At 40.0% G+C, this 14,766-nt stretch overlaps 1 protein-coding gene across 2 annotated transcripts; it reads left to right on the top strand.

Annotated features, from left to right (window-relative positions):
- The first annotated feature begins 170 nt into the window (after positions 1–170).
- Positions 171–12,903, top strand: LOC139469431 (decapping and exoribonuclease protein-like). 2 transcript variants are annotated; one of them, XM_071251595.1, is made up of 7 exons: positions 171–557; positions 2,048–2,271; positions 3,488–3,583; positions 5,045–5,159; positions 6,951–7,086; positions 8,783–8,877; positions 11,454–12,903. In XM_071251595.1, exons 1-7 carry the CDS (start codon positions 208–210, stop codon positions 11,569–11,571), a joined length of 1,134 nt encoding a protein of 377 aa, XP_071107696.1. In that variant the 5' UTR covers positions 171–207; the 3' UTR covers positions 11,572–12,903. The 2 variants fall into 2 exon arrangements, with proteins under 2 accessions (XP_071107696.1, XP_071107695.1); XM_071251594.1 differs by having other exon boundaries at positions 171–647.
- The last annotated feature ends 1,863 nt before the right edge of the window (positions 12,904–14,766 follow it).

Raw genomic sequence — 14,766 nt, 5'->3', positions numbered from 1 at the left:
GTATACCCTTTCGTAAAATACTTTAAAAATGTTATCATATGGTACCTTTATACAGATATAACGTCGTGTACAATACTTATTAATTACGACAACTGTAATATCGCAATATGATGAGACAATAAACAAATAGTTGTGACAGATGCAGTTTCTTTCAGAATGAAAACATCCGATTTTGTCATATGGAGGGTATTGCAAATGAAATGAACGATGTCTTGTGAATCCAAAGGAGATAACAGGACTTTAAAGCGTAGAAACGAACACTTCTCCCATCCTGTTGCAAAGTTTCAAAAACGTGAAAGTAATGACTCACCAGTATGCAAATTTCTCACAGAACCAAGGGATCAGTTCAATAAGGCTTTTCCTTTCTTCAGAATCCCAGAAGAATATGGCTACTTCTCTCAAGATTCACGGAGACAGTTCCGGTCCGACAAAAGTCAAATACGTTTTTATGTTCCGCCAGCAAATATTAATCGGGTTAACTACGATCTTACACATGGATATTCCAATTTGATACGGAAGGATGAAGATAAGAAGGAATATCTTGACGACTTAATCAAGTGGGTCGTTGAAAACAAGACGAAATTCCAAATAAAAACAACAAAAACTAAAGATGCAGATCAAGACACTCAGTCACAAAGTATCACAAGGCAAGGTCGTAAACTACACATTACAGGACTTTTATGTAGATCTACCACATTAAAAACTGACATTAACTAAGCAGCTCCATGTACATTGCGAAGCATTAAGGTTTCGACCTTTTTCTTTTACCGCCAATACACTTAATTTTTCAACCACATGATGCTTGTAATCTTATCATATTAGGTATATCCTTATTATTTGGGATGGAGCTGTTCCTGTTTTTACGTGTGATGCAAACACAACAGTGATAAACATAACAATTGATGGACTATAATTTGAGAGGAATATTAATATTATCAATGATCATGACATATTTATTCCTTACCTTCTACTAATGCACTGCTTGTCTGTAATAAAGTCTTGATTATGGACTAACTTTTAATGTCAAGATTTCCAATCTGAAGAGTGTCAAGATACATGACAATTAGACATTCATATGTTTTTCACATGACTGTTAAGGAAATGATGTAAGCACTGGTGGACTATTCATTTCCATGTTCCTTGTAAAACCACTGGTAACATGAATATATAATAGTCAATTCTTAGTTGTCATGATTTTTGAAAGATAGTCCTATCAAGTGTCTACTTCAGATGTTCAACATGTGCATCCATTTATGTCTGTACAAACCAACAAAAGCAGTAAATTGAAAATAAACATGTTGCTTCTTTTGACTTTGAAGAGTGAACATGGTGATGGACAAGCCAATATATTTTATCAATTTTGACGGTAGTGAGTGACTTCCCATAGATGAACACTATTACTGTCATAATGTGGTCATTGTTTTTCTTTTCCCGATGAACGTCAGTATGATGTCACGTGACGATCAGATGCATCATATTAGGACGATGTCTTAACCTACATATATATACCTGAGTGTTATGATTATTCTGACATGAGCATTACCAAAATCATAGCACATATGCGTCATGGGCTCTACCCCTGTAGAAATAGCCTACTGGGACACTGAAGATGAATTGGCTACAGCAGGAATTCACGTTCCTCAGGAATGTCTATGTAAAAACAGACAGATGGTTAAATTTTGCCACTGAGGTTGAGGCAGACAATGTTTATGCCAGGGCACCAAAACAAAGCTTCTATTGAATTTACAACAGAATTTGCTCCACTTATCAAAACAAATGTCTCAGTTCTACACTGTCTTTTATTGCCTCGGGAAATCTCTCAACATTGCCACGAGCGGTAGTCCAAGTCAGAAACAGCTCATCTTGATTTTGAGTTTGCAGAAGTGTGTGGTTTTATTACTTGCATCAAATTGGCTAGGACTCATTCACTAGAGCATAGGCCCCTTTTGAGACATAGGGAATGGACGATTAAAGGTCTGGCAGTGTTATGGTAGGATCTTGCAAAAAATGTGTTTGCTAAAGTGTTTTCTGTATTTGATTGTTACAGTCTTAATACAGACTTCGTGTGTTGGCGGGGACTGCTGACCAGGCTTTTGTGTACACAATATGAGAGCCGGGACGGATGGATCATTGCGGTCACATTGTTCAAAGGGACATACTATTTATGTGAATTTGAGACAGAGGAGAAGAAACATCAGCGAGACACAACCACAGAGCGACAGGACCAGATGTGTTACGGGGGCTGGAAGTTTGAGCAGTATCTAACTTCAGGTACTTCCATATGCAATAACGAATCCATGACTTGTCCTGATTATGATCCTTGGTCAGCTGACAACATCCTGGCGCTCACAGTTTTACCAAAGTTATATACCTGTGCAGCACTCAGGTTTCCTCACACCAAAAACTAACATACCTTCACATGCCATGGTGATGTAATGAATACTGTTCAGTATGTTCAGAGCAGCATTAAACCTAATTCAATCACTCACTATGAATCTTTCTGAGGCAAGGTAGTTAATGTATGGTAAAAGTCCAGATTCAACCCTTGCTCGATCGTAGCGCCACCAGTGGCTTTTTGACTTATCGAGAATCTCACCCAAGTGTCTTTTGATGGCAAATATATCAACACAAGTTAATTTAAGTAGTAATAAAGTTGTCCTACTATTGATGCGTGTTGATATAACTAATATCAAAAGACATGAAGGTAAGATTTTATTTTTTATCATATATAATGTAATCATTAAATACACATTTTCCTCACAGAAGGGAGCCCAGTCTCTTGTCATGCTCAGCAAATTGACTTACAGAAGCTAATGAGTCTTAGTGAGAAGTATTAGACACCCGGGTAGAAGCCAGAGCCTGGTGCCCCTTTAGAGGTACTGCATAAGGGAATTAATGGATAGTTGTGGCTTTGATTCTGTAGGTCAATAATGACGAAAGTTAGTTCCCATTCAACTGCTTTATTTACTCTTTGTTTCCTCAATAATATGGCAACGACCACACTAGGTCCCCCAGTCACATGATCTTTTACAACCAATCACTAAGGATAATCTCATAATACATATCATAATATATATCATAATTTGACATGTATTTTCCCTGTCCGGGGTTGATGCCATTAATGATGTCCGGTGCCTATTACTTTTTTTTACGGTAGGTAGAGGTATAGTACTTTCTGGCATTGAGCTTGTCTCGTCAAAGACCTGCACCACTTTGGGCCTCCCTCCCATAATCAGTCTGACATGCAGTTACACTGGAAGTGATATCATTACAGCAAAATTGCATATGATTTTTGTGTTTAAGTGTTGAGAGGAATTGGAGTTTGCAGTTCGAGAAATACACTAGGTTCTTCAGTATTTAGGCTTGTGGCAAATAACTTAATTTGGTTTGAGGTTGGAGTTGGCATTAAGCTGAAGGTATTTGTTGACTAGCATGCATGGTGTAGGAAAACTTCACAAGTTGTGTATGTGTTTGACTGTGTTGACAGATGTTGAAGGGGGCAGCCCAGACACCAGCGTTCCGGTTAACAACAATGAAGGATTCTGCTCAGTGGTGAGAACCAGGCTGAATAAACACTCACTAGGTAACTATGCATCTTAGGATCCCTCACAAGTGAGGAGACAATAGCAGATGCCATCTTCCCAAGCCAAGGGAGTTTACTGGCTATAAAAGTCCAGTTTCAACCCTTGCCGAAATCGGCTGGAATTTTGTGGCTCGATCGTAGCGCCACAAGTGTCTTTTTTTAGTTATATCCCTTCTATGTCCCTCCTATTGACTAATCAGATTCGACCTCTCCTTACACTTGCATTGTTTTTAAACAAAATGGCAGCGCCCAGACGATCTGATCAATAATCAAGATCTTTATTGTAATAAAATCGTACATGTACATCAAATCATTTGAGCACATTGATTAAAAACATGAAAACATTAGTTAAACGTCTGTTGACGCCCAGTTCCCAATTCACAAGCTCTGCAAATCCTGCAATCAACCGAAATCTGCACGGCAGTCGCCATGTTGTTTGTGAATCAATTTTGATTTTGACTCGTTAGTCCAGCCAAAATATAACTCCATAATTCCAGCCTAGTTCGGCAAGGGTTGAAACTGGATTTTTACAGTCAGTTAACTCCCTTGTCTCAGGAAGATGAACATTTGCATGCATGTATTGTGCAGTGAACTGACTTCATGCATAACAGGGACCATCAGGATACCAGTTATTACAAGGTTAGGCCATTTTGAAATATTGCTTTACAAGTGTTTCTTGACTAAGATAAGAAAATAAAAAAAATGAAAAAGGTGCACAGGATTGACATCAGAGATTTGCCCTTATTATGTTTCTAGGTTTGTCAGCATCATACCTGTGCATGCTGCATGTCAATGAGTTGTTATATATTCGGAAGTGATGTCATTTGACTGAAAGTGCTTACTTAGGGTACCGAGAGGCATCGGACAAAATTGCACTGCAGTTGACACCATGGAAGATGAGTAAAGCTGTCGCCTGATTTCAAAAGTCAAAATGGTTCATGATGCATTTTTCTGGTGGTAACTTTGAGACATGGGCATGTGGCTGCTTCTGTTTTTGGATGTAATACAAACACCTTTCTAGTTAAAGGTGACGGGAAAGTTGAACAGAATACCATAGTTGGGCCTTGCTTTCTGTTTAAGAATAGGATTGGCCATGACATGAATAAAGAATGTACTGGTAAATCTGACAGGAATTGTTGCTGTGACACAGGTTCTTTGGACTAGAACCATGAAAATCTGGGGTAGAATAGGTCTTCAGCAAACCATGCTTGCTGTAAAAGGCGACTATGCTTGTTGTAAAAGGCGACACACGGGATCAGGTGGTCAGGTTAGCTGACTAGGTTGATGCATTTCATCGTATCTCAATCGTGGATCGATGCTCATGATGTTAATCATTGGATTGTCTTGTACAGACTTGATTATTTACAGACCTCTGTCATATAGCTAGAATATAGCAGAGTGTGGTGTTAAACAACAAACAAACGAAAAACAAATCTTTGGACTGTATTTCTTTGTTGGCAGTATTCGGAGGAGAGGTGGACTGTGTTGATCGGACGCTAAGCTCCAAGAACAAGTATGTAGAATTGAAGACATCCCGAGAGATGGACAATCCGAGACAGAGGGAAAACTTTCACAGGTTTGAATACTTGTTTTATTTCAACATTGTGTTTAATAAGGATCTGACAGAAGATTGATATTCGATAAATAAATGTGCAGACTGTCAAGATTGAATTATTCAATCAATCGTTCAAGTCCTAACAATATCACGACCCTTGAAGATCCGGGATAGAATAGGTCTTCAGCAACCCATGAAACCCGGTGAAAGGCGACTATGGTTGTCATAAAAGGTAACGAACAGGATTGGTCAAGCTCGCTGACTTGGTTGATGCATGTCATCGTACCCCAATTACGTGGAATGATGCTCATGATGTCAGTCACTAGATTGTCAGGTCCAGACTCAATTATTTACAGACCGCTGTCATATAGCTGGAATATTGCTGAGTGCGTCGTTAAACAACAAACAAACAATATCACAGAGTCTGATATGTGGTATAAGAGAGAACAAGGAAACATGGTATAACGTCCCAGTAGTCACACAGATGGCTGAGTACATGACAAAACACAGATTCATTGTTTTGAGAGGATACCTGGTAAAACATGGCATTGCCTACAATAAATCTCAGATGTCTTGTGTAACATTACAAAAGTCAGATACATCATTGTACATTTTTTTTGTACTGACATTGAAAGCCATGGCATAAATGGAGAATCTTACCTGAGTGTCTTTTGATGTAAAATATATCTACATGAGTCAATACAAGTTCAAACTCTGAGGCTTACTTTTAAGGAGTTTCAAATTTTGTCAACAAGTGTTGATGTAACCAGTGTTCCTACATGAGTCAATACAAGTTCAAACTGTGAGGCTTACTTTTAAGGAGTTTCAAATTTTGTCAACAAGTGTTGATGTAACCAGTGTTCCTACATGAGTCAATACATGTTCAAACTCTGAGGCTTACTTTTAAGGAGTTTAAAATTTTGTCAACAGGTGTTGATGTAACCAGTGTTCCTACATGAGTCAATACAAGTTCAAACTCTGAGGCTTACTTTTAAGGAGTTTAAAATTTTGTCAACAAGTGTTGATGTAATCAGTGTTCCCTTTTACTGGTAATTACCTGTCTCTTACCGGTACAATTAGGCTAACTGATGTGACTTCCAGTCCCTGTTGACTGGCAAAGAAAGTACCTCATAAATCTTTGTTTTTAGACAAAACATTGTCTATATTCATATAAGTATATGTTTCGAATCAAGTTAGCTTGTCTGTTACCATCAGGGTTTCCACTTGTCTATTTATAGTGCAAGCAAATCACATTTTGCTTTGTTTCGAGGTTAACTATATATTTGTAGCAACTTTAGCTTGAAAAATTTAACCAAAAAAAGAGAAAAATGTGACTGAACTTTATGTAAATGACATGTTGATGTAAGTTACTTCAGAGATGACGTCATTGCATTGAACATGATGTTAAAAGAATTAAAACCAGGTAATTTTTTTATTTTTTCATATTTGCTAAAAGTTGGGACTGACAAAAATTAGGGGGACTTTCAAAAGTCAACGGGAACAATGATAACTGATATAAAAAAACAAGAGGGTGAAATTTTATCTATCATCCAAAATCTGTCTTCCAATTTTGTCAGTTTGTAAACAGTGTCCTGAGTGTAAAAAGTACAGCTAGCCATGTTTCAGTGGCAGAGAGGTTAGAGATGTCATTTGATTGCGAGTTGATATGATATGACGTCACAATGGTGTGCAAAATGATCTCACACAAGCCATGTCTCCTGTGGAAGCCAGTTTGGGATGATTCTTGAGAAACGATGAAGACGTGTTGCTACAGTCCCATCTGATGAGCAGTCTGTGTTCTTCCTTGTCCAGGTACAAGCTCATCAAGTGGTGGGCCCAGAGTTTCCTTATTGGGATTGAGAAGATCATCTGTGGATTCCGAGACGATTATGGAATAGTTCACAGGCTTGAGGAGTTCCCCACACAAAAAATACCTGACATGGTGAAGGTAGAGTTTCACACTGTCATGTTCCCTACACACGCAGACAGACACAGAGAGATACAGACACATACAGACATGCATGCACACACACTGACACAAATACAGACACATGCACCTAAAAACACACACACATGCACACACACACATGCACACACACGCTAACATACACACTCAAACACACAGACACATGCACACACACACACGCATACACACACACATGCATGCACACACACCAACATACATACTCACTAACATACACAGTCAAACACACACAGAGACACTAGCACACACACACACACATACACACACACATACACACACTAACATACATACTCACACACACATACAGACACATGCACACACACTCACTCTAACACATTACCACACACACAGACAGACACACATTACCACAGACATGCATGCACACACACACAGACACATGCACAGACATGCATGCACACATACACATGCATACAGACATGCATGCACACACAATTACATACACACTCACACACACATACACACATACATACACATGCACACACACTGATATGCATGTACACACACACACACTCACTCACACACATTACCACACACACACAGACAGACACACATACAGACATGCATGCACACACATCATACAGACACATGCACAGACATGCATGCACACACACAAACATGCATGCACACACACACTCACTCACACACATTACCACACACACACAGACAGACACACATACAGACATGCATGCACACACACTCACACAGATACACATACATTACCACAGACACACATACTGACATGCATGCACACACACACTCACACTGACACACACACATTCTGACACACACACACACACACACACACACACACACACACACACAAACACACACACACACAGAGACACATTACCACAGACACACATACAGACACATGCACACTCACACAGATATGCATGCACACACACACACACTCTCACACACATTACCACAAACACACAGACAGACATGCATACAGACATGCATGCACACACACTAACATACACACTCACACAGACGAACACACACACTGACATGCATGCACACACACTAACACACACTCACACAGACACACACACATACTGACATGCATACACACACACTAACACACACACTCACACAGACACACACTCATTCTGATATGCACGCACACACACACAGACATACATTCACGAACACACACACACACAGACACATTACCACAGACACACATACAGACATGGATGCACACACACATACAGACGCATGCACACTCACACAGATATGCATGCACACACACACACACACTCTCACACACATTACCACAAACACACAGACAGACATGTATACAGACATGCATGCACACACACTAACATACACACTCACACAGACGCACACATATTACCACAGGCACACACACTGACATGCATGCACACACACTAACACACACACTCACACACATTCTGATATGCACACACACACACATATGCATGCATGCACGCACACACACACACACAGAATAGCAGACATGGTCATGGCCAAAAGTAATCTGTTACAAGAAAACAAAGTAGCACTTCATTATGGATGTATTATTCTCACATCTGTCTTTGGAATTAGCTACATTTTAGGCACTGATTTAACCTTAATAATTTGACTTGGGTAACAAGAAGTTGTCCTATTTCAGGGAATTCGGAATCCATGGAATGCAGCCGTGTGCTTCAACTTTCTTGACAAGTTCCTTGATTTTGTCAAGCAGACAGTTACCACAGATGATCCAAGGTTTGTGTAGAAGCTGACAAAGATGACATATTTTCTTCATCCATTTTATTCCTCCTTTTATTACTCCTCACCTCCCAGTGGTTAGAAGTGAACCCTATTCTTGGCTGGATGCAGGTGGCATCTGAATGCATTGGCGGTCAGACTTGGAGACTTGTTTGATTGCATGTCATCATCACTGTTGCTCACACTATCGATCACTGGTTGGTTATTTACAGACTGCCGTCATATAGCTGGAATATTGCTGAGTGCAGTGTTAAACAACAAACAAACAATATTACCAATCATCAATGCTCAGCAGGTTTATATCCACTACATTCCTCTATCACCCGTGAATACATGTGACTGTTATGAATGAAGATGCTATTTGTCACCTTGTGACTGTCTACACTACACACTGCTTTTATATCACTGCTGTGGCTGTCTACTACACACACTGCTTCAATATCACTGCTGTTGCTGTCTACTCTACACACTGCTTCAATATCACTGCTGTTGCTGTCTACTGTACACACTGCTTCAATATCACTGCTGTGGCTGTCTACTCTACACACTGCTTCAATATCACTGCTGTGTCTTGTGTCTACTCTACACACTGCTTCAATATCACTGCTGTGGCTGTCGACTCTACACACTGCTTCAATATCACTGCTGTGGCTGTCTACTCTACACACTGCTTCAATATCACTGCTGTGGCTGTCTACTCTACACACTGCTTCAATATCACTGCTGTGGCTGTCTACTCTACACACTGCTTCAATATCACTGCTGTGGCTGTCGACTCTACACACTGCTTCAATATCACTGCTGTGGCTGTCTGCTCTACACACTGCTTCAATATCACTGCTGTGGCTGTCTGCTCTACACACTGCTTCAATATCACTGCTGTGGCTGTCTACTCTACACACTGCTTCAATATCAGCGCCGTGTCCTGTGAATACTCTACACACTGCTTCAATATCAGCACCGTGTCCTGTGAATACTCTGCTCACTGCTTCAATATCAGCACCATGTCCTGTGAATACTCTACACACTGCTTCAATATTAGCGATGTGGCTGTTTACTCTACACACTGCTTCAATATCACTGCTGTGGCTGTCTGCTCTACACACTGCTTCAATATCACTGCTGTGGCTGTCTACTCTACACACTGCTTCAATATCACTGCTGTGGCTGTCTACTCTACACACTGCTTCAATATCAGCGCCGTGTCCTGTGAATACTCTACACACTGCTTCAATATCAGCACCGTGTCCTGTGAATACTCTGCTCACTGCTTCAATATCAGCACCATGTCCTGTGAATACTCTACACACTGCTTCAATATTAGCGATGTGGCTGTTTACTCTACACACTGCTTCAATATCACTGCTGTGGCTGTCTGCTCTACACACTGCTTCAATATCACTGCTGTGGCTGTCTACTCTACACACTGCTTCAATATCACTGCTGTGGCTGTCTACTCTACACACTGCTTCAATATCAGCGCCGTGTCCTGTGAATACTCTATACACTGCTTCAATATCACTGCTGTGGCTGTCTGCTCTACACACTGCTTCAATATCAGCACCGTGTCCTGTGAATACTCTGCTCACTGCTTCAATATCAGCACCATGTCCTGTGAATACTCTACACACTACTACAATAAAAGTGATGTGGCGGTCTCCTCTACACACTGCTTCAATATCAGTGCCGTGTCCCCTGTCTACTCTATACACTGCTTCAATATCAGCACCATGTCCCCTGTCTACTCTACACACTGCTTCAATATCAGTGCCGTGTCCCCTGTCTACTCTACACACTGCTTCAATATCAGCGCCGTGTCCCCTGTCTACTCTACACACTGCTTCAATATCAGCGCCGTGTCCCCTGTCTACTCTACACACTGCTTCAATATCAGCGCCATGTCCCCTGTCTACTCTACACACTGCTTCAATATCAGTGCTGTGGCTGTCTACTCTACACACTGCTTCAATATCAGTGCTGTGGCTGTCTACTCTACACACTGCTTCAATATCACTGCTGTGGCTGTCTACTCTACACACTGCTTCAATATCAGCGCCGTGTCCCCTGTCTACTCTACACACTGCTTCAATATCACTGCTGTGGCTGTCTAATCTACACACTGCTTCAATGTGAGGCAACAGATAAACTGATCTGACTTCCTTGAGTAATAAATGGCCCCCTTAGTACACCACATATAGGCTCTATGTACTCATGGGTGATTGAGAAACATCGTGCATATGAACTCATGAAGTATTGACAATGTTTATTACATATTTTTACACCATGCAGTCAATGAAATTAGGGCTGTAACATAAATCCTATTTAGTGATCTCTTTTTCGAGTGAACTAAAGACCCAGTTTCTATTTGAAGGACTTATCATGTGTTTCCTTCCTTTCCATAATGACTGTTCTTTTCATATCCAAAATGAAACAAGAAACAAAGAAAAACATATGAGAACTTTTCTGTTATTCCCAAGGCAGATACATTAATTAAAAAGAAACCAACTTCTAGATTTTGGAGTCATTTTATTTGCAAATTGTTAAAGCAGATTTACATGTTTCTGTTGTTTCAGAGTTGTCTATGTGTGTAGATGGCAACCGAGACAGGATGTCACCTGTGAGAAAATGGCACCCGACTCGGAGTTTGTCTTTCTTCCAGACTGGTTCACCAAGGATGAAGTCTGGGGTTGAACACCCACTTTTGTCAGGACATTTAGCCTGGGGAAGTCTGGGGTTGAACATGGGGCGGTGCAACACCCACTTTGTCAGGACATTCAGCCTGGGGAAGTCTGGGGTTGAACATGGGGTGGTGTAACACTCACTTTGTCAGGACATTCAGCCTGGGGAAGTCTGGGGTTGAACATGGGGTGGTGCAACACCCACTTTGTCAGGACATTCAGCCTGGGGAAGTCTGGGGTTGAACATGGGGTGCTGCAACACCCACTTTGTCAGGACAATGAGATAATAATACTGGAAAATAGAGTAAACCTGTTTGGGAGCAGGAAGTGATTTTATCATGAGTGTTGCGAATATTGTTTTACTCATTATCAGCATTGTCACAACTATTTTACAACTATCTGCAAATAGGGAGGCTCTGTTGATTGATTTGTTAAACTCAACCAACTTGATGATCTATCTGTTTGTGCCCATCATTGATATAATTGATTGTGGATACAATTCTTTTAATTTGTACATAATAATATTAGGACAAATAAACTCATTCATCATCATTATTCAACCATTTATGCAATAATAGTCTTGAAATATCAAATCAAATCAAATCATTTGACATATAATTACTGGAAAATACAGACAAAATAGGACAACTGATTATGATTCATGATTGATGGGTTAGAACCGAATGGACCCGTGAAGATCCGGGGTAGAATAGGCCTTCAGCAACCCATGCATGTCGTGAAAGGCGACTTAGGCAGGCTCACTGACTTGGTTGATGCATGTCATCATATCCCAATTGCGTGGATTGATGTTCATGGTGTCAATCACTGGATTGTCTAGTCCAGATTCGATTATTTACAGCCCACCATCATATAGCTGGAATATGGCTGAGTGCGGTGTTAAAACAACAAACAAACAAATGGAACTGAATTGTGAACATTGAGTAGCTGATTCCTAACACTGCCTGTAAATACTGCTTGTATACAAAAGCACCATTGATGTACAATGCACACCATATGCCCCGTCAGACAATATGACAGAGTCCAGTTGTAGTTGAACGGCTCCGTGTTGTAATGGATAGGGTGTCTGCCCAGAGAGCGGAAGGTTGATAGTTTGTTCACCGGCCCATCATACCAAAAGATGTTAAAAGATGGTTCTTGTTGTTACCCTGCCTTGGCACTAAGGAGAGACAGGACTGGTTGGCTCGGAGTCAGTTTAATGTGTCTGAGTTTGGTATCGATGTTAAACTGTGGCATGGTATCTCAGTTGGCTAGCTTGTACTAATACAAGCTAAAACACACACAAACACACACACACACACACACACACACATGAGATGAGACTCAATCTTACTCCACTTATTAAATTATTACTATATATATATATATATATATATCAATTCAATTGTCTTGAATCTAACATAAATCCCCATTTCATTTTAGTATAGGCAATAACAATAGGTGTCTGGTATTTCCTGATGTCAATGGCCTCTTGTAGTTTCCTTTGTCACCACTTGGTGGTGGTAGACAGGACTTGGTAGCTTCCCACATGATGCTATGGTCTTGGTTCTTGCTGATGTTTTCTGAAATTGTGGATTTCTGGTGTAGTTTAACAGAGGTCTGATGCTTTTTGTGTCTGGTGTTGAGGGGTCTTAGGGTTTCTCCAACGCATTGGTGTCCACAGTTGCAGGGGATCTGGCATATGCATGCTCCGGCATTGTGACCCTTGCTCTTAATTTTTCCATTGCTTATTACCAGTGAATGCTAATTTAACTCTTGTCCAGCGCTGATTAACTTTTAGCTGCACTTGTTGATGTTTCAGCCTATGTTATGTTATTACTTTTGTTGTTTTTACATGTATATATATACATATATATGCTCTCAACATCCTAACATTAATTCACCTCATGAAGAAGTAACTAAGAAATGTTCAGTACCTCATAATAAACAAGCTGACATCAATAATTTCTCTCATATATATTATATATAATATATGTGTGTATCACTTCTAAATACCAAAGACTCTTAATCTGTTGTTAGGCAGACTGTCTCTCTGTGACCAGTTCTCTGTGACCACAATGTGGTAAAACAACACTTCTTTGCTGTCTGTGCTAGAGACCATTTTGATTATTAACTGATTATAGCAAGTAGTACTTAGTACTGATTTAATCAGGAATACAGTAAATATTGCAAGTGGACGTGGGGGAGTATGGACAATCCCTCTCCATCGTTGTCGGTCATCTGCTCAGGGCGTAGCAAGTTCCAGATCGCCAGGGACCCCCATCCCACTTGTTGCTTGTGCAGAGAAGTTACTTAAATGGCATCTGTTGTTGGAAAGATGTTTGAAAAGCGGATAATTTCATGGTGTCAGGTGTAGGTAGCCGTCTGAGCATTTACCTCGTAAAACTTATCACAAACAAAATGTTGTAGTTTTTCTCTTTCATTGTTCCACAAGTTATAAAACCACAAACATCTGATTGGTAATGAGAATAAATTGAATGAAACTGTTTGGTTCTTTTATCATTCTAATCTATGCCTATACCCATAACTGGAACAATCCATTGTTTCCAAGAAATGGCTGCATTTATTCAATCTCAAGAAGTTGATGGTTATAAGAGATGGAAATGCATTGAAGTCAGACACTGTGTGCATTAAAATTTGTTCAAAGTAATTTTCATGGTAGATTGAAAATAACCGGTATATTTCTGATCTTGCAAGCTTTCAAACCTCATTTTTGAATTCACTTTTGTCAGATTTTATTTTTGTAGCTTGGAACTTGTATACCACTAAAATCGAGATACTCTGTCAAAAGGCTGCTCGGTCCAGCTGTTTAAATAAGTATCTTGGATATTCGCCAGCCTTTAGTGTTTACATTTCACCACTTTTCAGATCTGATCTTTCTCAAAATTTGTTTCATCATAGTTCAAGACCTCAGTAAAGATTTCAAAACGTTTTTAAATGACAAAAAATAAAGTCTGATGCAATTTTGGCATATTTTCACGTGTTATTACAGGTGAACCATTGACTTGCCTTTGCATGTGTTTGTGACAGGTGCCACCGGCGGTGCAGGCTATACTCCCCTTTTCACAGAAACCTTGTTTCATCACTATTTGAAAGTGATTCATAAACACATGCTTATGATGTAGGCTGAATCGTGAAATGGACATATTTCTTGTGGTTGTGAGGTCCCCTTTATTTAATAAAAGCGTGC

This window comes from Haliotis cracherodii, unplaced genomic scaffold (genome assembly GCF_022045235.1).
Source record: "Haliotis cracherodii isolate W230 unplaced genomic scaffold, xgHalCrac1.p SCAF_2, whole genome shotgun sequence".
NCBI lineage: Eukaryota > Metazoa > Mollusca > Gastropoda > Lepetellida > Haliotidae > Haliotis > Haliotis cracherodii.
Note: the sequence above shows the minus strand (reverse complement) of the source record. Positions and strands in the feature narration are given on the sequence as shown.